Source organism: Dipodomys ordii, unplaced genomic scaffold (assembly GCF_000151885.1).
Source record: "Dipodomys ordii isolate 6190 unplaced genomic scaffold, Dord_2.0 Scaffold218, whole genome shotgun sequence".
NCBI lineage: Eukaryota > Metazoa > Chordata > Mammalia > Rodentia > Heteromyidae > Dipodomys > Dipodomys ordii.
The window spans coordinates 574,086-596,074 of NW_012267434.1; the positions used below are offsets into that span (position 1 = coordinate 574,086).

The 21,989-nt window shown below is 45.8% G+C and overlaps 2 protein-coding genes and 3 non-coding genes across 8 annotated transcripts in view; 4 read left to right on the plus strand and 1 right to left on the minus strand.

Annotated features, from left to right (window-relative positions):
• Positions 1–9,189: 9,189 nt before the first annotated feature.
• On the minus strand, positions 9,190–9,283 carry Trnay-gua. Its single transcript has 2 exons — positions 9,247–9,283; positions 9,190–9,225 (listed from the first exon to the last, which is right to left on the minus strand). It is a non-coding gene; the product is annotated as a tRNA-Tyr (tRNA).
• A 5,327-nt stretch (positions 9,284–14,610) lies between these two features.
• Trnat-ugu lies at positions 14,611–14,683 on the plus strand. Its single transcript has one exon. It is a non-coding gene; the product is annotated as a tRNA-Thr (tRNA).
• Positions 14,684–15,870: 1,187 nt separating this feature from the next.
• Rnase4 (ribonuclease, RNase A family, 4) overlaps positions 15,871–21,989 on the plus strand; it is a 25,519-nt gene continuing 19,400 nt past the window's right edge. Inside the window, exon 1 of one of the 2 annotated variants that reach the window (XM_013035714.1) lies at positions 15,871–15,895. In XM_013035714.1, the coding sequence (XP_012891168.1) occupies positions 15,887–15,895 (9 nt within the window). In that variant the 5' untranslated portion in view covers positions 15,871–15,886. Of the gene's footprint in view, positions 15,896–17,003; positions 17,092–21,989 lie in introns of those variants that run through there. The other variant, XM_013035715.1, reaches the window with a different exon arrangement.
• Positions 15,884–21,989, plus strand: part of Ang (angiogenin, ribonuclease, RNase A family, 5) — a 14,502-nt gene continuing 8,396 nt past the window's right edge. Inside the window, exon 1 of one of the 3 annotated variants that reach the window (XM_013035711.1) lies at positions 15,884–15,895. In XM_013035711.1, the coding sequence (XP_012891165.1) occupies positions 15,887–15,895 (9 nt within the window). In that variant the 5' untranslated portion in view covers positions 15,884–15,886. Of the gene's footprint in view, positions 15,896–17,000; positions 17,092–21,989 lie in introns of those variants that run through there. The other 2 variants (XM_013035713.1, XM_013035712.1) reach the window with 2 other exon arrangements.
• On the plus strand, positions 16,458–16,529 carry Trnap-ugg. Its single transcript has one exon. It is a non-coding gene; the product is annotated as a tRNA-Pro (tRNA).

Consider the following 21,989-nt stretch of genomic DNA (forward strand, 5'->3'; position numbering starts at 1 on the left):
AAGTTTCCTGCCTGGGCTGGCTTTGAACCATGATCCTCAGATCTCAGCCTCCTGAGTAGCTAGAATTACAAATTTGAGACACCAACGCCTGGCTAAGGTTTGGTAACTTTTAAAACTTTCAGAGTTATTTATCGAAGTGACAGTGACTTGAGTATTCATCTATTACCACTTTCAAACCTACTTTACCAGGATATTTTCCCAGTGTTTGTATGACAGAATATAGCACATCAGAAAAAAATATTTATATTTATCATTTTATAATTCTTAAGCTATACACTATACTTTAGCTTTTATTTTTAAAGTATACTCAAATAAGTTAAAAAAATAAAGCTTTAACAATATATATAGATTAATGGGCTAGAGATGTAGCTCAATGGTAAACTACTTACCATGTAGGAAGCCCTGGGTTTGATCCCTGGCATCACAATAAAGAAAATAAATCTTATTCTCCCACTTTAGAATAGTGTCTTCTCTAAAAAAAAAAAAACTTTCATTATTTTAGTCTGCATTAGTACAGTGGTTTTTGTATATACACAAATAGCAGGGGCTGGGAAGGTGGCTCAGTGGTAGAGCACTTGCCTTGCATGCCTGAGGCCCTGGGTTCGATTCCTCAGCACCACATAAGCAAAAAGAAAAAAGCTGGAAGTGGCGCTGTGGCTCAAGTGGTAGAGCACTAGCCTTGAGCTGAAGAGCTGAGGGACAGCGCCCAGGCCTAGAGTTCAGGCCCCACGACTGGACCCCCTTCCAAAACAATAGCAAAATGTTTATTTTCTTGTGGCTTTTTTTACACTGCTTATGCTTTTTTTCTTGTTTTTTTTTAAGACACCCTGAAAATTTGTCCTCTCTGTACATCAGGAGCAGAAGGACAAAATGGTAGGTCTCTTGGATTAATAATGGATTACAACATTCTTGAACTGTTATTTTATTTTTGTCTTGCTTATTGTTTGATATGTCTTTTATTTCCTCACTAGTTCAAAACTCTTCTGTGTTCAACATTAGACTTGTATCAAAACAACTAATTACCACCTAACAAATAAAATCAAGTTATAGAAGTCTGGGACTTTCTTCAAAAGAAAATGGGGCATTTAGACAAAACCAGCTTGGCCATGGAGCCACATCTTAGTAACACTGGTCACACTTGGTAACACTGTTACAGTCTTCTAGCTGCTTATAATATGTCTGAAAATTTTCATAATAAAAGGCCTCAGAAACAAATAGTTACACTTAGGTATCTTAGAGAACACTCTTAAGTTTTTAGAAATATAAGATTTCTTTGGATAAAAATTAATGAATGTCAGAAATACATGGAATCTAATTCCACAAATTAACCAATCATATCCCCAGAGAATGTCAAATGCCAGATGGGTTATCCAGGCCCCAGGAAATGTAAAACTACCATTAACTTGGACTCCAAGAGGAATTCAGCTCTTTAGTCTTGTGCCTGATCCAAAAGAGTGGGGCAATATGGAACCCCACAGGTACACACACAGGCATGCTTCAGAATGGGGAGACTCTATTAAGTAACAGAAAAGTGTAGAAACCTTTTTTGCTTTTCTTGTGCTGGTACTTGGGGTCTGAGCCCTGTCCTTTAGTTTTTTCACTCAAGGCTGGTGTTCTACCACTTGAACCATAGCTCTCTTTCTGGCTTTTTGCTGGTAAATTAGAAGTAAGAGTTGAACTTCTCGGCTCGGCCTTGCTTTGAACTGTGATCCTTAGCTCTTAGTTTTCTGAGTAGCTAGGATTACAGGTGTGAGCCACCAGTGCCCAGTTCAGAAGTCTTTTTCATTATAATAAATTCCTTTAAATAAAATACCATTTTTTCTCATTTCATTTTCTTCTCTTTTCATTTTTAACAATATAGGATTACAGTATAGCATGTTGTTACAGTGTTATAATGGTGTGTCTTGGTTCAGACTACTATAACTAGTTACCATGTATTAGGTAGCTTAAAGGATAGACATTTGTGGGCTAGGGTGGTAGAGTCGTTGCCTAGCATGCACAAGGCCTGTAATTCTTAGCACCTCAAAAGCAGAAATGAAGAAAACTTTTATTTCTCACAGACAAAGCTAGAAACCTGAACCAGGGCATCGGTACGATCAGGTTCTTAGTGAATGTCCTTTTCCTAGCTTGCAGATAACAATCTACTTGCTTTTCCTCACAGAGAGGAAAAAGAGCAAATGATTCTCTGACCAACTCTTATAAGGCGCTAACCCCATTCAAGAGGATTCCATCCCCCATTGGCTTTCAATCACTATGGCAATTCTTAAGATAATCAATTTATAGAGAAACATGTTAATTTTGATTCACAGTTTTAGAGTTTCAGTCCAAAATCTGAAGAATCTATTGCTTTTAGGGCCCTGGTAAGGATGCTAGATGGCAATAGCAGGAGCAAAATGCACTCTTCTCGTGGCCGTGAAGGAAACAGAGTGTGAGAGTGGGTCATCATCCTCAAATCCCCTTCAAGAGCACACCTCCAGTGACTTACAGACTTGGTTCCACCACCTCACAGAAATACCAGTCTGAGACCAAGCCTTAGAATTTGGGCTTTGGGGAACATTTAAGCAATCTATATAACATTCCACCCTGTAAGGTGGTATTAGTTGATGGAGTAAGAAATTCTCATCTCACAAACATTTAAAAAACATTTGTAGGGGCTGGGAGGGTGGCTCAGTGGTAGAGTGCTTGCCTTGCATACATGAGGCCCTGGATTTGATTCCTCAGCACCACATAAGCAGAAAAAGCCCGAAGTGCGCAGTGGCTCAAGTGGTACAGTGCTAGCCTTGAGCTGAAGAGCTAAGGGACAGCCCCCAGGCCCAGAGTTCAGGCCCCACAACTGACAATAATAATAATAATAATAATAATAATAGTAAGTCTGGCACCAATGGTTCATGTCTATAATTCTAACTACTTAGAACACTGAGATCTGAGATTTGGTTTGAAGCCAGTGTGGGCAGTAAAGTCCATAAGATTCTTATTTACATTGCTAAATTGTTGGAAGTTAACTAAGTTATAATTGAATTCTGTTTAACATTACTGAGCAACTGTACTTAATGTAATTTTGTGGGTTTTGGGTGGTTATTGTTTTGTTTTTTCCTCTATGCTGGTGATCAAGCCCAGGTCCTTGCCCAAAATGGGGAAGCACTCTACTACTGAACTACATCACAGCTACATTTCATGAATTTAGTGAATTAAAACCAAAATCTTGCCAAGTGCCAGTGGCTCATGCCTGTAATCCTAGCTACTCAGGAGGCTGAGATCTGAGGGTCACAGTTCAAAGCCAGTCCAGGCAGGAATGTCCATAAGACTCTTATCTCCAATTTACTATCAGAAAACTGGAAATGGTGCTGTGGCTTAAGTGGTAGAGCATTTACCTTGAGCTGAAGAGGTGAGGGACAGTGCCCAGGCCCAGAGTTCAAGCCCTACAACTGACAAAAAACAAACAAAACCCCAAAATATTTGCCCATGTGGTTCCTAAAATTCAGGCACCTCCTAGTCCAAGGTGCTGTTCTAGGTGTTGAACACACATTATGAGAAATGCAGTGGAAAAAAAAAAGCCCTCCAATATGGAGATTAATCCCTAGTGGATCACATCTCATTATGTAGAAAAAAAGAGCCTAAGGAGAGTGGATGACTAAGTAGCAGAAGGATGAGAGAAGAGGAAGAAGAATCTATAGTTTGGATCTTAAGTATTCCCCCAATGACCCATGTCTTAAAGGCTTGCTCCCCAGTCCATGATGGTAGTAGAGGTGTTGAAACTTTTAGTAGGTGGAACCTAGTAGAAGGGAGTTAGGTCTCTGGGGTAGTCTTTGCAGAAAATATTAGGACCCAACCATTCCTCTTCATCTCTACTTCCCATCTTGACTGTGAGCTGCACAGCTTCTTCTACAACATGCTCACTATGATGTGCCACATTACCACAAGCCCAGATGCAACAGGCCAATTGAAAGCCACAATAAATTTCTATTTTTAAGTTGATTATTGTGTTAGTCAGCTGTCAGTTGCTGGAACAAAATACTAAAGATAAACAATTTATAAAGAGGAAAAGCTTAGTTTGTCTCATGGCTTCATTAGTTTTAGTTCATGGTCAGTTGAGGGTTGTTTTGAGGCCTGTGGCAAGGCAGACTAGCTTGGCTAGGAGTTCATAATAGAAAAGCTGCTCACCTCAAGAGACAGAGATAGACAGGAAAAAAATAGAGAACAAGAAGAATGTAATACCAAGTTCCCTTCAAGGGATTCCCCAATGACAATCTTAATATAATCTTAAGAAGATCTTAATTTTAAGTAATTCAAACAATATATTTTTGTCTTTATATAGTGAATTCTATAATGCATTTAAGAGATATTTGGAGCTTTGGACATGAACTGTCATGCCTATAATCCCAGCAGCACCCAAAGGCAGAGGCAAAGGGAGCACTAATTTAATCTAAAAGTATTATAAACTTAGTGTAAAATAGTAAATCTTCTCAGAACAACTTATGATTTTAAAAATAATTTCACAGTTGGGGCTGGTGTCTCATGCCTGTAAGCCTACCTTTTCAGGAGGCTGAGGTCTGAGGAACATAGTTTGAAGACAGCCTGGGCAGGAAGGCCTGTGAGATTCATCTCCATTAAACACCAGAAAACTGATAAAATACTAGACTTGAGTGAAAAACTTTGAGACAGCACCCACACCCTGAGTTCAAGCCCCAAGACTGAAAAAAATTTCACAATTGAACAGGACAACATCAAAAGAAAATTCTAATAGGTCAAAGATCAAACACAATAGACGCTTGGAAAGAAAAAAGAAATGTTTTATTAAATTCCAATTAATATAAAGAAACAAAACCTAGGCTAGACATGGAACTTACTGGAAGAGTGGTTCCTTAAATTTGGCAAGATCCTTGGTTTATCTATATAATCAACAAAAAAGTGAAAGAATACATAGAAAGTGGTAGACAGCCCCAAATACAAATAAACCCAATGAAAGATACAAATGCTGAGCTGAGTGCAAATGGCTCCAAGTAACAATAATTATCTGGAGGAAGAGATCTAAAGATCACAAGGTCAAAGACAACCAGGGAAAGAAGACCTCAAGGTATTTATCTGGAAATAAAACATGAAAAGTTGAAACAAAGTGTTGAACAAGTGAGAGACATACAGGAATGAGGAAAAGAGCAGAGTCAGGAAAAACAGATACAGAGTTCAAGCTCAAACACCAGTAACAAAAAAGAAAAAAGAAAAGGAAACAGAGAGAGGGAGGGGGAAAACAGGACAGGAGGGAGGAAGACAGTACAGAGAGACAAAGACCAGACAGGAGGAAGGGACAGAGGGAAGGAGAGAGAGAAACTTGGACAAATAAAAATAGATGGCAAACACAATGACAAGCATTGACAGTGAGCAAAAACCAGTAACTTGTGTGAAAAACGGAAATACAAAAACAACAAAATTCTTTCATGAGTTACTCAACAGGTCTCCACCAGCTAAAAATACATATGAACACTAGTAAGAGGAAAGACAGGAAACGAAATGAGATGAGGGGCAATTGGAAGGGGTGTGTAAGGATATTCATGGGGAGACAGGGAGAATTTAAAAAAACAAAAAACAAACAAAAAGTTGTGTGTGACATTCTGGGAAGAAATGACTACGTCCCAGAAAAGCTTATGTGAGTGGAAGTGTGTCCAGGAGGGAGCCGGGCTGTGTGCCTTAGCCACTTGGAGGTTTGAGGTCATAAAAGTTCAAGCAAGGGTGTGCTGGGTTTTGCATTGGAGACTTGGGGACTCGGCCTGACCAGGTAGAACAAGGCATGGCCAAGTGTCTGTGTGTCTGTCAAAGCTTCAGCCACTTCCTTCCAGCAGAATCGAACCAGCGACCTAAGGATGGCCGCGGCTGGGTGTCCAGTCTACAGTCCTCCGCTCTACCAACTGAGCTATCGAAGGGTGTGCACTGTTGTGGGCTGGGTGCTTGGTCTTTGTGGCTAGCAGGGAGGCCAGGTGTGTCCCTGGAAAGCAGCAGGTCTCTAGAGACTGACTGAGTCTGGTTGGGAACCTGCCCAGCCTCCCTTGGGCCCGCCCCCAAGGCCTCCTGGGAGCTGCCAGCTCTCCAGTCTGGGACCTGGGGAGCCCAGGGAGCCCTGCTAGTAGCACTGGCACTGCTGACAGAGGTGGCTGCTCATTGCTGGTGCTAGGGGTGCTGCTGCAGAGGGGTCAGGGGAGTGAAAGCAGGAGGAGGATCTGGAGGTTAGAGGAGCAGGAGGAGGAGGAGGGCAGGAGGAGCAGGAGGAGCAGGAGGAGGAGCAGCACGAAGAGGAGAGGGAAAGGAGGAGGAAAGGGGGAGGAAGGGCAATGCTCTGGGAGGGCTTGCTGGTCAGCCAGCGGGACCCTTAAGAAGAGGGGAGATGTCATTGAGTCAACCTTCAGGGCGCTCAGCTGTGCCCCTTGGCCAGAAAGCAGAACATGAGTGGGTGAGGAAGGAGGAGTGCTGTTGAGGAGAGAAAAAAGCCTGGCAGGGGAGGCAAGGGTCAGGTAGGAGAGACCAAACAAAGGGAAGGCAGGGCAAAGAAAGCTGGAGCAGGGCAGGGTGGGGTCAGGGGAGGAGTGGAGAGGGGAGGGGAGGGGAGGGGAGGGCAGGGGACAGGAGAGGAGGCAAGGGAAGGCATCCAGAGATGCCATCTCATCCCACCAGCAGGGAGTCGTGTTGGCCACACAGTCAGAATGGGGCTTTCCTCCACAGACTTCTTTCTCCATCCATTCCAGGACCTTCCAGCCCAACCTTGTATGGTATTGAGGGCACAAGGAGACATGCTGGAAAACCACCCACAGAGGTCCTGGGGTTGCTTGGGTCAACGGGCTAGGGGCACCCAGGACTTTGCCAGGCCTCTGGGGTAGGAGCTAGATGCATGAGGTGGGCTTGGAAGAGACACTCTCCCTCCCCCTCGCCCCTCCCCCCTCCCCCCAAAGACAGACACCCCTTTTCTTCCCTGCCATCCTCCACAATGGGACTCAGAATCCATTGCCAGAGGGAGCACTGCTTTCCCTGAGCTTGTAGCTGGTCATGTGGTCATGCCAGCAGTGTGTCAGGATGGTTTCTGTTCCCGCCTTGCGTCCCTGTACCCAGGGTGCCCAGAGCCTCTGCTGACTGTCCCAGCCGCCCAGACTAAACAGAGGTGCCCAAGAGAGACCGGCTGTTGCCAGCTACTCTGAAAGGAACTGAACTCCCACTGCCTTGGTGGCCACTACCCCCAAAGCAAGGTGGCCGGGAAGGCACCTGGGTCAAGGTGACTTTATCCCACGCAGCCCACTTTCCTCCCCAACCTTAGCTCCCCCTCACTCCTTCTCTCCCCATGCCCCAAGGCTACAAAGATCAGGACCCTGGCACCACACTCCATCTGGCAAGAAGCCAGGGAAGCGCTGGCTGCCCCATGAGGCTCTGCCTCCAAGGTTCCAAATTCCTGTGGTGACTCCTAGCCTAGAGGGTCAACGTCCATGCAGGGTGACTTCAGCACACGTCACGTTAGCCACATCCAACCATCTCCAGGGCCAAGCTGAGTCTGGGCATGCTGTCACCCAAGGTTGGGGTCTCTTCCTGCACCTGGGATCCCTTCACCATCGTGGCTTGATGGGGGGAAGGGGAAGGGGCAGATGGAGGACAAGGGGTTGGTGGTAGAACCTGGGCATGTGAAGGTCACGGCTGCTCCGGAAGTCATAGATGCTCCTAACATCTCTTGTGCCAACTCTCTTCTAAACACCGCTGATGGGAGCGAGTGTTTGGAAGGAGAGGCACTGGAGGGAGTGTGTATGTATGGAGGGGGGTGGGAGCATCCCCTTCTCTGCCCTAGCTTGGGAGGTCTAGGTTCCTTAGCGCTACCCGTGGGTGTGTGTCCTGTCTGTGTCCAGCTTCCTGTGTCCATGAGGTGTGTGGAGACTGCTCCAGAGGACCCTTCTTCTGGGAGCACTGGACACAGATCCACCACACCCACTCCATCCTCTCAGAGGGGCTTGACAGCCTTCCTCCTGGAAGCTGTCTACCCTCCTCCTGCTGGGGTCACTTGGGACTGGGAGGGAAAGGATCTAGGCTGCTCATAGGCAGCAGCAGGCCCATAGGTGGCCAAGAAAGGGCACCACTGGTGTGCCTTTGCAAGGACGCTGGTGCCCCTGAAGCTCTCCTGGCTGTGTCGGTCCCTTTGCCCCAGCAGCCCAGCGCCCACTGAGTGTCCCGAGTGCCTTGAGATCTTGTCAGGCCTCTGGGTGTTCACTCTCTGTGCCTTGTGTGAGTCACTTGCACAGGGATCATTGGGGAGGGTACAGGGCTGTGGGAAGGGTCCAGGCACTAATGCCCACCAGCCACCGAGTGCCAGATGTCCCTGCTCTCTCCACTGCAGAAGGCCAAGGCGACACCCCTGTAGGGGGATGCACAGCCAAGGTGGGGTCCAGGAGATGTGGGCAGCTGGGCCACATGCCTGTCAAATCCCAGCCCTCCTGGGCAACACTACCTGAAGAACCTCTGCTGCCTCCTGCCTCCTGTCCCCTGTGCCCTCCAGAGGTCTGTAGTTGGCACGGAAAGGCCTCAGGCATTCCAGGAACTAGGGAGACACAGAGTCAGTGTGGGACAGGGAAAGAGACAGGAAGGGGCCCACAGTGACCCCAGGAGAGGCAGGGAGAGGGAAGAGACAGAGAGAGCCCAACACACAAGAAGCCAGATAGAAACAAGTGGAGAGACAGGGACAGAGGAGGAGCTGCAGGGAAGGGTGAAGATGAAGGTGTGAGATGAGCAGGCACTGGGACCCTGTGAGATGCCTTTGCAGTGCTGGGACTCAGAAAGAGACTGGAGGCAAGAGTGTGGGTAGGCAGGAGGTGGATTCCTTGTTGGGTTGGTCCAGGGTAGGGCGGGGTCAGCAAGAGGTGGGGCTGACAGTCCTGTGCTCAGTGGCTAGAGAGGCCCAGGGGTCAGGGGCAGCAGAGCTGTGGTGAGGGGCAAGGTAGAGGTGGAGTGTTGGGGTGTCAGGCAGCTAAAAGTGAAGGTGCTGGCAGGCAGGGGTTGTGTGTCCAGCTGGCAGGAGTCAGGAGGCTCCAGGCAGGGAATGGCTGATGCTCAAGGGAGGCTCTGCTTGCTGGGTTTTGCCTTGGAGGCTTGGGGACGTGGTCTGGCCAGGTAGAACAGGGCGTGGCTGCGTGTCTGTGTTTCTGTGTGTGTTTGCCAAAAGCTTCAGGCACTTCCTTCGAGCCGGAATCGAACCAGCGACCTAAGGATGGCCGCGGCTGGGTGTCCAGTCTACAGTCCTCCGCTCTACCAACTGAGCTATCGAAGGGTGTGCACTGTTGTGGGCTGGGTGCTTGGTCTTTGTGGCTAACAGGGAGGCCAGGTGTGTCCCTGGAAAGCAGCAGGTCTCTAGAGACTGACTGAGTCTGGTTGGGAACCTGCCCAGCCTCCCTTGGGCCCGCCCCCAAGGCCCCCTGGGAGCTGCCAGCTCTCCAGTCTGGGACCTGGGGAGCCCAGGGAGCCCTGCTAGTAGCACTGGCACTGCTGACAGAGGTGGCTGCTCATTGCTGGTGCTAGGGGTGCTGCTGCAGAGGGGTTAGGGGTGTCAAAGGAAGCGGAGGAGGAGGAGCCTTAAGAGGAGGAGGAGATAATGGAGGAGGACCTTTAAGGGGAATGGGAAGGAGCAGGGAAAGAAGAAGAAGGAGAATAAGAATAAAGAGAAGGAGAAAGAGAAGGAGAGGAGGAGGAGGAGGAAGAGGAAAAGGTGGAGTAGGAGTAGTAGTAGGAGGAGTAATGAACAGTATTGAAAGAGAAGCAAGGGGATGATCTTGGGCTTGCTGGTCAGCCAGGGAGACCTGTAAGAGCAGGGTAGACCTCACTGATTCATTCTTCTGTGCTTCTTGGCTAGAACTCGGAACATGAGTGGGTGAGCAGGGAGGACTGCTTCTGAGGAGATGAAAAAGCTGAGGAGGGGAGGCTAGGTTTAGGTAGGGGAGAGAAAGCAAAGAGAAGGTACATCAAAGAAAGCAGGAGAAGGGAAGGGGAGGGGAAGAGATAGGAGAGGCGAGGAGAGTGGAGGGGAAGGGTGGGGACAGGAGAGGAGGCAAGGGAAGGTATCCATAGATGCCATCTCAATCCACCAGCAGGGAGTAGTGTTGGCCATACAGTGAGAAGAGAGCCATCCTCTATAGACTTCTCTCTCCATGCGTTGAATTCCCCTCTACCCCAATGTTGTCTGTATTGAGGGCAGGAGGAGACATGCTGGAAAATGTCCCAGAAAGGGCCTGGGGTTGCTTAGGTCAATGGGCTAGGAACATCCAGGAATTTCCTAGGGGTCTGCTGTGGCTTTCAAGTGATCCCCACATTTTCTTTCTTTCCATTATGGGCTTGGATTCAGAATCTATTTCCAATGTGAACAGTTCATTCCCTTAGCCTGTGTCTTACCTTGTGGTTGTACTAGCACTCTCTGAGCATATTTTCACATCCTGCACCTTGTTCTGTGATCATAGTGCCCAGACTCTTTAATTGCTCTCAAAGTCTCCTGTCTTCAATTAACTATCAGAGATATGGTTTCATGGAGTTGTGGTAGGTATCTAGCCTTGAGCCAAAAAAATCTGAGAAACTGGGCTCACCATCTGTTTTCCAGTCCCAGGACAGACAGTCAGATAGACAGTCACACACACACACACACACACACACACACACACACACACACACACACACACACACACACACACCACTCACAAAAAGAAGGAATCCATAAATATAAATTATATATATTATGTAAATAATTTTAAGATTATATAGTTGGAGGACTCACTTGTACTGACTCAGTTATTAGATTTATGGTTGAATTGATTTTTATCATTATATTCATTTATTTTAAAGGTGTTGTAATGAACATAGTACCACAATGGCATTAAGACAAAGAAGAATGGAATTGTGCATTATAAGTACAGAAATAAAACTGTCCATAATTTGTTAATAAATTGCTGTGAAATTTGTAAAGGAAATTCAGTGAAGAAAAGTAGTTATTTTATACAAATGGTGGTAAAAAATTGCAAGAAGAAATAATTTTGATCCCTATGTCACATCATATACCAAAAAATAACTCAAAGTCATTCATTCATATACTTAACAGTACAACTCAAGACCTTTTTTTTTTTCGTGGGGCCTGAACTCTGGGCCTGGGCTCTGTCTCTCAGCTCTTCAGCTCAAGGCTAGAGCTCTACCACTTGAGCCACAGCACCACTTCCAGCTTTTTTTCTTTTTGCTTATGTAGTGCTGAGGAATCAAGCCCAGGGCCTAGCGATCTACCACTGAGCCACCTTCCCAGCCCCCTCAAGACTTTTTTTTAAGGAAGAAAGTCTCTCAACTTATTTTAGGGAAAGAATTTTCAGATGTAACATTGATAGCATGACCAATTGTAGGGGAACAACATTATCTGCACATTGTCAAAATTAAAAACTTCTGTTATATGGAAGTTCAGAGACAATCCACACATTTATTGAGACATTATTGCTTCCTGTGCTCTGTGGGACATTTGACAATGTTTGGAATTCCCTCCCTCTTTCCCTCTCTTCCTTCCTTCCTCCCCCCTTCTTCCCTTCTTTCCTCCCTCCCTTCCTTCCTCTGATCCAAGAACAAGATTTGAACTTTATCTGATGTTTGCTTTTGCTCATTGGCTGGCACTCTGCTATCTGAGCCACACCTCTAACCCAGAAACATTTCTACTCATAGTTGATGAGATAATTTAGAATTCTCGTGAAATCTGGTTGGGAAAGGCCAGATGTTAGCCATCCTAGTACTGGTTTGGAAGGCTCCCAAACAAAAGATTAGAATATGGTACCAGACTCAATGAGTTCAATAGTGCAATGGTAGGTCTTAAGAAAATTCAGACAAGTATTGGAGTTAGGCCAAAGGAAGAATGACTAACTTAGGGGATAATTTCCAATCATTTTGCACCAGTCATTGCAGAAACAAAACTCTGGCTGTGGTGGGACTCAAACCCATGCCTCCAGACAGACTGGAGCTTAAAGTCCAGCACTTTAGATCATTCAGCCACCCTACTAACTTGACCAATTTCTTTTATCTGCTTTTCCTAGTTATATCATTCCATCCTGTTTTCAGCATTGCACTTCTAGTCAGAGACATGACACTGATTTCAAGTATTGCCTGAAGGACGCTGAGAAATTCCCAGAAAGAACTGCTCTATGGGAACACGCATCCACCCACAGAAACAGAGTCCCTCACTCCCAATGGAAAAAGAAGAATCTTTCTTAAAGCAAACCATCTGCTGAAGGCAGGGTTGTCAGCAGCCTCAGCCTGGTGCCTAGCTAGCGCTTATAACTACTTTCTGAATAGGCTTCTTGATTTGTTCCCCAGATCGACAAGGGAAGGGAAAGGATCAAGAAGAGCATAGCTCTTTGCTATTCAATTTCAAATTCTTTGCTAAATTTAGCAAAGATTCGTTTAGGTTCTGAAGCTTGGAGAACATTTATCTACTGGAAACATAGTGGTGCATGAAAGGATCAAGACAAACTTTTATACTGGTAGCCCAAACCTACTAATTCTCTTCAGCTCCAGGAGACATGGATGCGCAGATATGGGCAACAGAGCGGTCTTCATCTGCAAGTTCATCTCCTCCCAAGCAGATCTGCTGGAAAGGGTCCCTTTCCGAGCGGTCACCCCTTTAGGACAACTTCCTTGACTCCATGGCAGGTGGGGGGGGGAGGGATGGTAGGGGAAACAACAGAGGAGGCAACAATGCTTGATAAGAAATGTACTCATTACCTTGCCCACGTAATTATAACTCCTCTGTACAGTATTTTCACAATAAAAAAAAACATGAGTTGTTTAGGTCATGCAGTGTATTTTTTTTTTTTTTTTGCAGAACTAAAGCAAAATCAATACCTACTCCCATATCTGTGAAAATATGAGGTTTTCCCCCTATGGGGTCATATACTAGTCTTTTGCTTCAAGTTGTACCCTTTCCTCACTGCCCGATCAGTGGAACCCAGGTCACATCACTTTGCTGTCTAAACTGGTAAAACAAATTTTCTCTTTTTGTTTATGTGGTGCTGAGGAATCAAACCCAGGGCCTCAAGCATGCAAGGCAAGTACTCTACCACTGAGCCAGCTTCCCAACCCATGAAAACAAGTTTTCTCAAACAGATTTACTCATATGTAAATGACTGGACTTAAAATGTTTAAAGGATATGGGACAGTCATAGATATGGTTATAATAGGACTGTTCATTAAGCTCATATCCAGGCTTCTGCTGTTTTCTCATTTTATTCTCCTTAATGAGTTCCTAACTCTGGCTCCAACTCAATGAATGACTTATGTGATTTGATTTAACCTTGACCAATCAGTCCATGGAACTGACAAGCATATTCTGACTAGCACAATTGTTATGGGTTGCTAGGACCTCTAAGGTAGCCTACCTAATCCTGTCCACTGCACTCCTTTCCACAACCCTTTAGGAACAAACTTCCTTTTTTTTTTTTCCCTACAGGTATCACCTTGCTTCTTCAAGGTACTGGTGAGAACCCACTCTCTTTCCTCTATATGTTTCATATTAATTATCAATTTCCTTTATCTCTTCTTTTGTGGCTCAATAATTCTTATCCCTTTGGTTTTGTGCTTGGGCATCCTTGTGTTTCCCTTTGACTGGCTTATCTACTCTTCAATGTATTTTGCAATCTATGCTTGGTGGGTTTCCATTTTCTGTTTTGTTTTTGTTTGTTTGTTTTTTAAGTCTAACGTCATTACTGTCACCTACTAACACATCTTTTTAACTCTTCCCTTTTTGAGGAAAGGGGGGCAGGGTGTCTGCCCCAGATTGTGTTCTACCATGGAGTCTGAAATACTGCTGCTTTGAATGGATGGACAAAGGATGAACAAATGTAGCAGTGACATTCACTAAAGGAGCTACACAATTCCTGGGTAGGGGCAGGAGGAAAAACTGGGATATATGGAGGGAAAGGGTGACATTATCCAAAAAGAAATGTACTCTTTACCTGCCTTATGTAACTGTAACCCCTCTGTACATCACATTTATAATAACAATGAAAAATAAAAATTAAAACAATACTGATGTGTTCTTGGGCTTTGCTTTTTATTTTTTTTCCTGGCACGGGTAGCCCTGCTCTCACGTTTGCCTAAATCCCCCAGCGCTGTGCGATTCTACCCCACCCTTCCTTCAGGCCCCTCAGGGTGGCTGACTTTGCAATCCGGGACCCTTACACACCTGGCACATTTGCCTTTCATGGCCGTCTTCCATTCAAAAATGCAGTTCTTTGGTTCCACAAAACTGTGATAGTGACTACAAGTTACAGCTCATGTTTGGATCTCTAGTTTCTGGTGCAGTGCCTAATACAGAATTGGAATCCGTAAGTTTCATTCTGAAAGTCGGGGGGGAGACAGATGCACCGGGCGGTATCTATCTGTTAATGTCGACGTGGGCACTTATGGAAGCCCTCGCTACTCAGCATTGTTCCCAATTAGACCAGAGTTTGCAGATGGAATTACATTACTGTAGCTGTGAAAGAAGGTAAAATAAAATCAAGAATTTTATTTGCGTCTTACACTTGGTTTAGTGAAGATCCAGGAAAGCTTCCTTTTCTACAAAAGAAAGAGAACCACCCTCTGCCTGGCCCTATAGCTCAGGGGTTAGAGCACTGGTCTTGTAAACCAGGGGTCGCGAGTTCAAATCTCGCTGGGGCCTGTTGTTCGCTTTTTCAGAAAAGAATTTCTCTTTATTATACGTAAACTGCCCTCCTCTCTCGACTGAACCTCGCGGTCATGTAGAAATCAAGTCCTTGCGCTCCTTTTATGCTCCAGAATCAGAGGGCGAAAGCCGCAGAGGCTCCAAGGAGCTGCGGAAGCCCTGGTGTGGCCACTCTGGTCCCGTGCCCTGACCCAGCAGCGCCCGGGTAGGAAGCAAACCGGCCGGGGGGGGGGGGGGGGGGGCGGGGTGGGGCGGGGCGGGAACTGAACCTGTTTCTGCGTGGTCTGTGTGCAGATGTGAAAAACAAGATAACACCCCCCCCGCCCCCAAAGCCGGGGAGCCCGACCTCCGCTGCAGACTTGGTTCTAGGATTCCCTGGGAGCCCCACACTTGTGGGTTACAAGCATTGAGTCACTAAACTTGATATGGTATCAAATGAATTATGATTTTCCTTCTAAAATCACAAGAGATCCCGGGTTTTCTCATGTGCATTATATTCCAAGTTTTCCCCCTCCCCTCCGTGGGTGCAGACGCGCCTGGTCAGCGAGGGGAGGGGAGGAAGTGCGCGCGCGCACCTGCTGCACGCACCTGCACGCACCCGTGGGCCAGCAGTCCCCGGGCGAGCCGGGGGTCCCGGCTCTGCAGGCGCTCAGGGTCTGGAGTCGACTCCCGTGTGTCTACGCTAAGACGCCTCTCAGAGAGTCAGGCTCGAAGGATCGTCCCCGCACTTGCTAAAGCAGGGCTTTCCCACAGACTTGCCTTGTGCGTTCGCTGTATCCCAGGCCCCCAAATTCTCGCCTTCCCTCGCTGCCTGTGCTCATCAGCATCTCGAATAAAGAATTCCAAAATCCTAGGTACGTTCCCCTCGGTAGCTCGGCTGGTAGACGGGAGGACTGTTACCTCCAGGTTTCCGGTTCGACTCCAGTTTGAAGGAGAGGTATTGCTTTGCGTTTGCAGTTTATTCTGGAGTTCTTTGTAAACACTTTTCGAAGTACATCACAACTTAAAACATGAACAAAAGGCACCACGAAATGCCTATGTGCATCCTATCCAGAAGAGTATCGAAATGAAGTGTTTTTTTCTTGGTTGCCGTTTTCTGTTTCCTTTTCCGTTAGTTCCTTTACGTCTTTGGGAGGCTAAGGGGGGCACAGAAATGGAGGACAGAGTGAACAAATGCAGCGGCGAGACTCACTAGACACCATGTTGAAGGTAAAGTACACGTCTTGTGGATAGGATGAGAGGGTAAACTGGGAGAGAGTCGGGGAAGGGGTGCCATTGTCCAAAAGGAAAAGTACGCATTGCCTGACTTGTGTAACTGCAACCTCTCTGTACATGACCTTTATAAGAACAGTGTTTTCTTAAACAGTCGTTTGGACACCTCTTCAGGGATTTTGCGGCAGATTGGAAATCCTGAGCCACTTTCCCAGGATGTGCTTTCTTTTGGCTTCTAGTTAATCCTAGGGTGTTTACCTAAAGTCCAAACGCCGAGGTCAGAATCCCCTGGACCGTACCGAATATTGCGGGGTACAAGTGCTACAAGAAAGAAGAGAGAGAGAGACAGACAGACAGACAGACAGAGAGACAGAGAGAGACAGAGAGAGAGAGGGAGGGAGGGAGGGAGGAAGTAGAAAAAAGATGTTGAGGTTTGGCAGGACAGGAAGGAGCAATGAGATGGAGCAGAAAACAGCAAACAACCCTCGTATGGCCTGGCAGCCAACAGGTGGCAGCAAAGTGTAGTTCAGAGGAAACTTCAGCGCTTTGTCTCTGCCGTGGCTCGTTGGTCTAGGGGTATGATTCTCGCTTTGGGTGCGAGAGGTCCCGGGTTCAAATCCCGGACGAGCCCTTTCCGTTGTTTTTTTTTCCCCTTCCCCTTTGACAACTTGCTATCAAGTACAGACGCTTCCAAATTCTGTCCCACAAGAGGTTAGCACCGATTGACTGTGAGGGACGACCAGTGCTGGGCATCTCCTGAACTCTCCTGGCCTTTGAAAACTCGCGGAGTTGCCGCTGGTCTCCGAGGCGGTGAAGTACACTCGACCGCCGCCACTCCAGTTCCAGCGCGAACGGCCCAGAGAGCATGAGCCCGCTACCCTGGCGCTGAGCGGGTCGGGGACGGGGGGGGGGGGGGGGGGGAGGAAGGGGGCGGGGCAGGCAGAGGGACCTCTTCCGAGAAGTGGGGTGCGGTCCACCCACTCAGGGGCTGGATCGCGGGCCTCCTCCCCCCTCTGTTCCCAACCCTGGTCCACGCGCACACCCAGGCGCGCGCCACGCAGACCCCACCCAATTCCAGCAAGACAGCAAAAAACAGCTTTGCGTTTCCACAGCTCTCGGTCTCCTACTAGGAAGAAGCGAGTAGTGAGAAACAAAATCTTCTCTTTTCAGCTACTCTAAGTTTACAAGGCAAGGTAGGTTCACAGTCTGGGTTCTGGGTAAGGAGCGGTGAAAGGATGGGGGAAGTGAGGAGCTCCCAGGACTGGGGAGCTGAAGAGTGGGGAAGGTGTTAGTCAGCTGATGGAAAGTGATAGAGGGGGTGAGACTGATTCCTGTATGCGCACAGACAGGGACAAATAAAGCCCCCCGCCCCACTCCTTGCAACAAACAAATATAGGGAGCAAGGAGAAGACCAGTTCTTGCTGGAGGTAATGGTACTATGTTCCCACCAAGACTTGTACTTTCCAAAGCCAGGCAAAGATACCAGCCCGGCTGTCTAGAACTCATCCTCAGAGTGACTGCAGAATCTGCAAAAGGGAGCGAGTTTGCCCAAACTAAGGAAACTGCTGGGCACAGAGTCTGATCAGATTTGTGCAGCAGGACTTGTCCACTGTTTACTCTCATAACTGGTATTTGGGAAGTGTGGTTTTTGTCTGCTTTCCTCTGCCTCCACATCCTTAACCCAGCCTTAGCCTGTTGTGAAACTCCTGTGGACATGGCCAAAAGCCTTTTTCTCTAAGCTTTCTTCCTGGAACGTTGAAATAGATTATTTTCTGTCCTTCCAGAAGGAAGATGTTTTGTTTCACCCATATGCTGGCACCATCTGGTGTGCTGTTTCAGAGCAAAGAAAGAATTTCAAAGTTCCAGGAAAGCAGACAAAAACCAGTAAAATATTTTTGGAAATTTGGACATAATTGATGTAGGTTTCCTTTGGATATAATTGATGTAGGTTTCCTTTAAGCAACCATTTTTCACTAGTAACTTTAAAATTAGCCTTTATTTCTAGAAATTACTCCTAACAAAATTTAGAAGTTGTATGGTGAGTTGGAAAAGTTCTACTCCCAGGAACACCGTATATTCTTTGGGCATTTCATATCTCTGTCTCTGTTCTTCAGTTTCCTTCATGTGTAAAATGAGGGCTGACAGTCTCAGGGGCACTCTCCTCTCATTCTGACTATATAAGGAAAGGAAGAGTGGGGTGCCAGTCACATAACTCTTACATAAAAAAAGGTACTCCAGAATGTGGAAGTGAGCTGTAGTTTCTCGGGGAAGGGAAGGGAAACCACTCCAGGAAAAGAGCAATGGCTTTGGCTACAGTCAGAGCACAGATGTCAGTTTATAAGCCAGCAAGGGTAAAATGTTTGTCAAGCTTTTGTTGGAAGCCTTGCTAGTGTGACTCAAACTTAAGTAGAATGGGCCAATGAAGACTGGAGAAATCTCTCTGATTTCATTTCATCTGTATTTGAGCAAAGAGTCACCTCTGGAAGCAGCTGTTCTCTGAGAATGCCTGGGAAAACCAGAGAGGGGGATGGACACAAAGCCCAGAGTTTCCTGAAAAGTAAATGTTTAATTTTTGTCTTTGTTTGGAGATAAAGTTACATCAGCAGAACTTTGTCCTCATTCTTCCCTTAGTCAGTAGTGTCTCCATGTCTTGGACTTGTGATCTTTCTCCTGTGGGCCTTTCTTCCTCAGCCATTACTTTGGCTACTGAGTAAGTGTCATGTTTAAAGACCCAAAATACTATGGTTATAAAGGAATTCAGAGAGTGTGCCAGTTCCTTGCACCACCTAACGTTATCCTGAATTCCAAGGACAGAAGCAAACACATATATCTGTATAAAGAGGAAATATACCAGCTCTCAAGTTCTTAGAAGGCCTCTGTGCTTCTGGTGTCTGTGGACATGTCTAGCTTTGAGGAGACATAGACAAAACTCCAGAAAAGAGGAATGACTTCCAACATGTCAGAATTTTTTAAAGTAATTATTTTTAACATTAATGGAGCTTGTTCTCAAGGCTGACACTCTACTACTTGAGCCACACTTCCATTTCTGGCTTTTTGCTGATTAACTCATGGACTTTTCTTTCCTGAACTAGCTTTGAATCTTGATCTTCATATCTCAGCCTTCTGAGTAGCTATGACAATAGGTGTGAGCCACCAATGCCTGGACAGAATTTATTTATTTTTATGATTTGATAATAGCTTCACGTGTATTAAAATTAATGGCAAGATATGTGTTGATCAAAGATTAATTTTTTACTTTTATTCTGAAACACAAATGGGTATTTAGATTCATTTTAATGAAACAATAAAACTATTAAAAAGCAATTCTTGTTTAAGCATACATAACATCTTTGTGCCAAGTTTGGGGGGGGGAGACAACAAAACACCAAACAACTGGCTTTTGTGTTGTCAACTATGTGAGCAGGTTTCCAATCATCCACATTTAAGGGCCTGACAAAATGACTTCCTAATGGTGAGACAGCAGAAGCTGCCTTCTCTGGGCACCCAGAGGTACATGTGTGCATGTCTGTGCATGTATGCTATGGGGTAGGAAGGAGTTTCTACTGTGTTAGGGCTGTTGATTAGAAGAGGGCCACGTTGATGGGTCATCTCGGGCTATGAGGGTTGGTTGTTGCTTCTCCTGAAGACTGTTGAGGCAATCATGTGTTGCAACAAGCCTGGCAGCTTTCCTCCCTAACAAACGAGTGCTTGATGAGTGTTTAGAACACAGTTTTTAAAAGTGCTGTGAGATTACTTTTTAAAAAATAGGTACTTGCAAATGGTATGTTTGTTCACAAAAGGAAACTGCAAATGGGTACTCTGTTGGATGCCTACCAGGGCTCCATTTTGTGGGCCCATGTCTCAAGACTAATGTTTGCTCCAGAAATGCCTTGACCCATGACATTTACCAAAGCAAACTGGCATTTTATTGGTGATAGGTGCTGGTGGCATGCCTGCCATTTCCTTTCTAGAAACCTTAGTATTCCTGAGGGCCCAGGTGCTGAAGGAAAGCAGTTGATAGCAGTATGCTTAGTCCTTTCCTCTCTAGCCACAGACTTTTTTTCTTTCATTCTTCCTTTTTTTTTTAATTTTTTTAAATTTTGGTGCTTGTATTGGGCCTTAAACTCAGGATCTGGGCACTGTCCTTTAGCTTTTTTTTGCTCAAGGCTAGGACTCAACTACTTGAGCCATGGCTCCACTTACAGCATTTCAGTGCTTAATTGGAGATAAGAATCTTACAGATTTTCTTCCCAGACTGGCTTCAAACCTCAATCTTCAGATCTCAGCCTCCTGAGTAGCTAGAAAAACACTGTGAACCATCAGTGCATGACATTTTTTTTTTCAGTGCATGACATTTTTATTCAATTTTTTTTATTACAGTTTCCTCTCTCTAGGGCCCAGGAGGCTAGATCAGAAGGTGATGTGAAGCTGGGCATTATAGTGCATACTTGCAATCTCAGCACTCAGATGCAGAGGTGGGAGGAATTTTAAGTTCTAGGCCAAACTAGGCTACATGGTCAGACTGTCTCAAAAAACTATCGGAGATGGGAGAAGATATAAATGGCACTCACCTCCTTCCAGACTTGTCACATATATCTTTTTCCTCCTCTCATTATGTCCTTCTAGTAGGGCCTCTTTCTCTAGGGGCCTTGCAGCTCTTTCAAAAGTAGAGTCCCCAGGCACCTGCGCATATCTCAAACGAAGTCAGTGGAACTAAGACCCACCTATGTGGGTTCCTACTTCATGCCTGCTTCCTTGGGGGCATAACTGGGTATAATGATTCCACAAATCAAGAAGTGGACATATCTTCTGGAGATTGGATGGGCCAGAGGAGGCTGAGTCTGGTGTCTGGAGGTGTCTGGAGATTCTGGAGTCTGGAAAACAAGCATATTTCTTCTGTCATTGAAGGGCTTGAAGTCTGACTCTATTATTCATCTACTCCTTTTTTAAAAAAAATATTCTTTTAATGGGGCTTGAACTCAGGGCCTGGGCACTGTCCACACTCTATTACTTGAGCCATAAATCTACTATTTTTATTGTGGCTTTTTGCTGATTAATTGGAGATAATAACCTTAGAGACTTTCCTAACCAGGTTGGCTTCAAACCATGATCCTCAGATCTCAGGCTCTTGAGTAGCTACAAATGCTGTTGTGAACTACTGGCACCTGGCTTCATCTAATCTTTCATCATGAAGCTTCTGCACCAGCAAAAGAGGCTTAATACCTATCTTACACAAGTCCCGGTGATGGTCAAATGTAATAATGTACACAAGAGCTTCATAAAAGGAAAGATAACATTAATTATTATAATTATAGTTTTTTTAAGTGCCATTGTTTTTTGGGATACATCCTGTCCTTAGTGGTTACCTTCTCAAATGTGGGCAGATTAAATACTTAGAAGTCAGCAGATGACAACAGAGGATTAAGAATTTTTAAAAGTTGAACATTAGCCAGGTGAGGTGGCTTATACAAGAAAATAAAGAAATAAAAATCAGTAGATTGTTAGTGGCTCATATCTATAATCCTACCTACTCATGAGGCAATGATCTGAGGAGGAGATGGACGCCAACCCTGGGCAGAAAAGTCTGTGCAACACACACACACACACACACACACACACACACACACACACACACACAGAGCAGGAAGTGGAGCTCAAGTGGTAGAGTGCTAGCTTTGAGCAAAAAAGCTTAGGGTCAGTGTTTAGGCCTGAATTCAAGCCCCAGGACCAGTACATGTACGCACACACACACACGTGCATGAGCATGCAAGCACACACACACACACACACAACTAACACTATTCTAGATCCAGTACCCAGGTAAGCATAGGCACACTTGGATTCCTGTTTTGCCTTATGTTTGAAACCAACGACTGTGGGTAAATAGAAAGTATAAGATGAGCACTAGTGACTCATGCCAGTAATCCTAACTACTCAAGAGCTGAGAGTTGAGGATTGTGATTTGAAGCTAGCCCAGGCAGGAAAGTCTGTAAGACTCTGCTCTCCAATTAACCACCAGAAAGCTGGAAGAGGAGCTATGCTCAAGTGGTAGAGTGCTAGCCTTGAGCAAAAATGCAAGAAAAACAGTGCT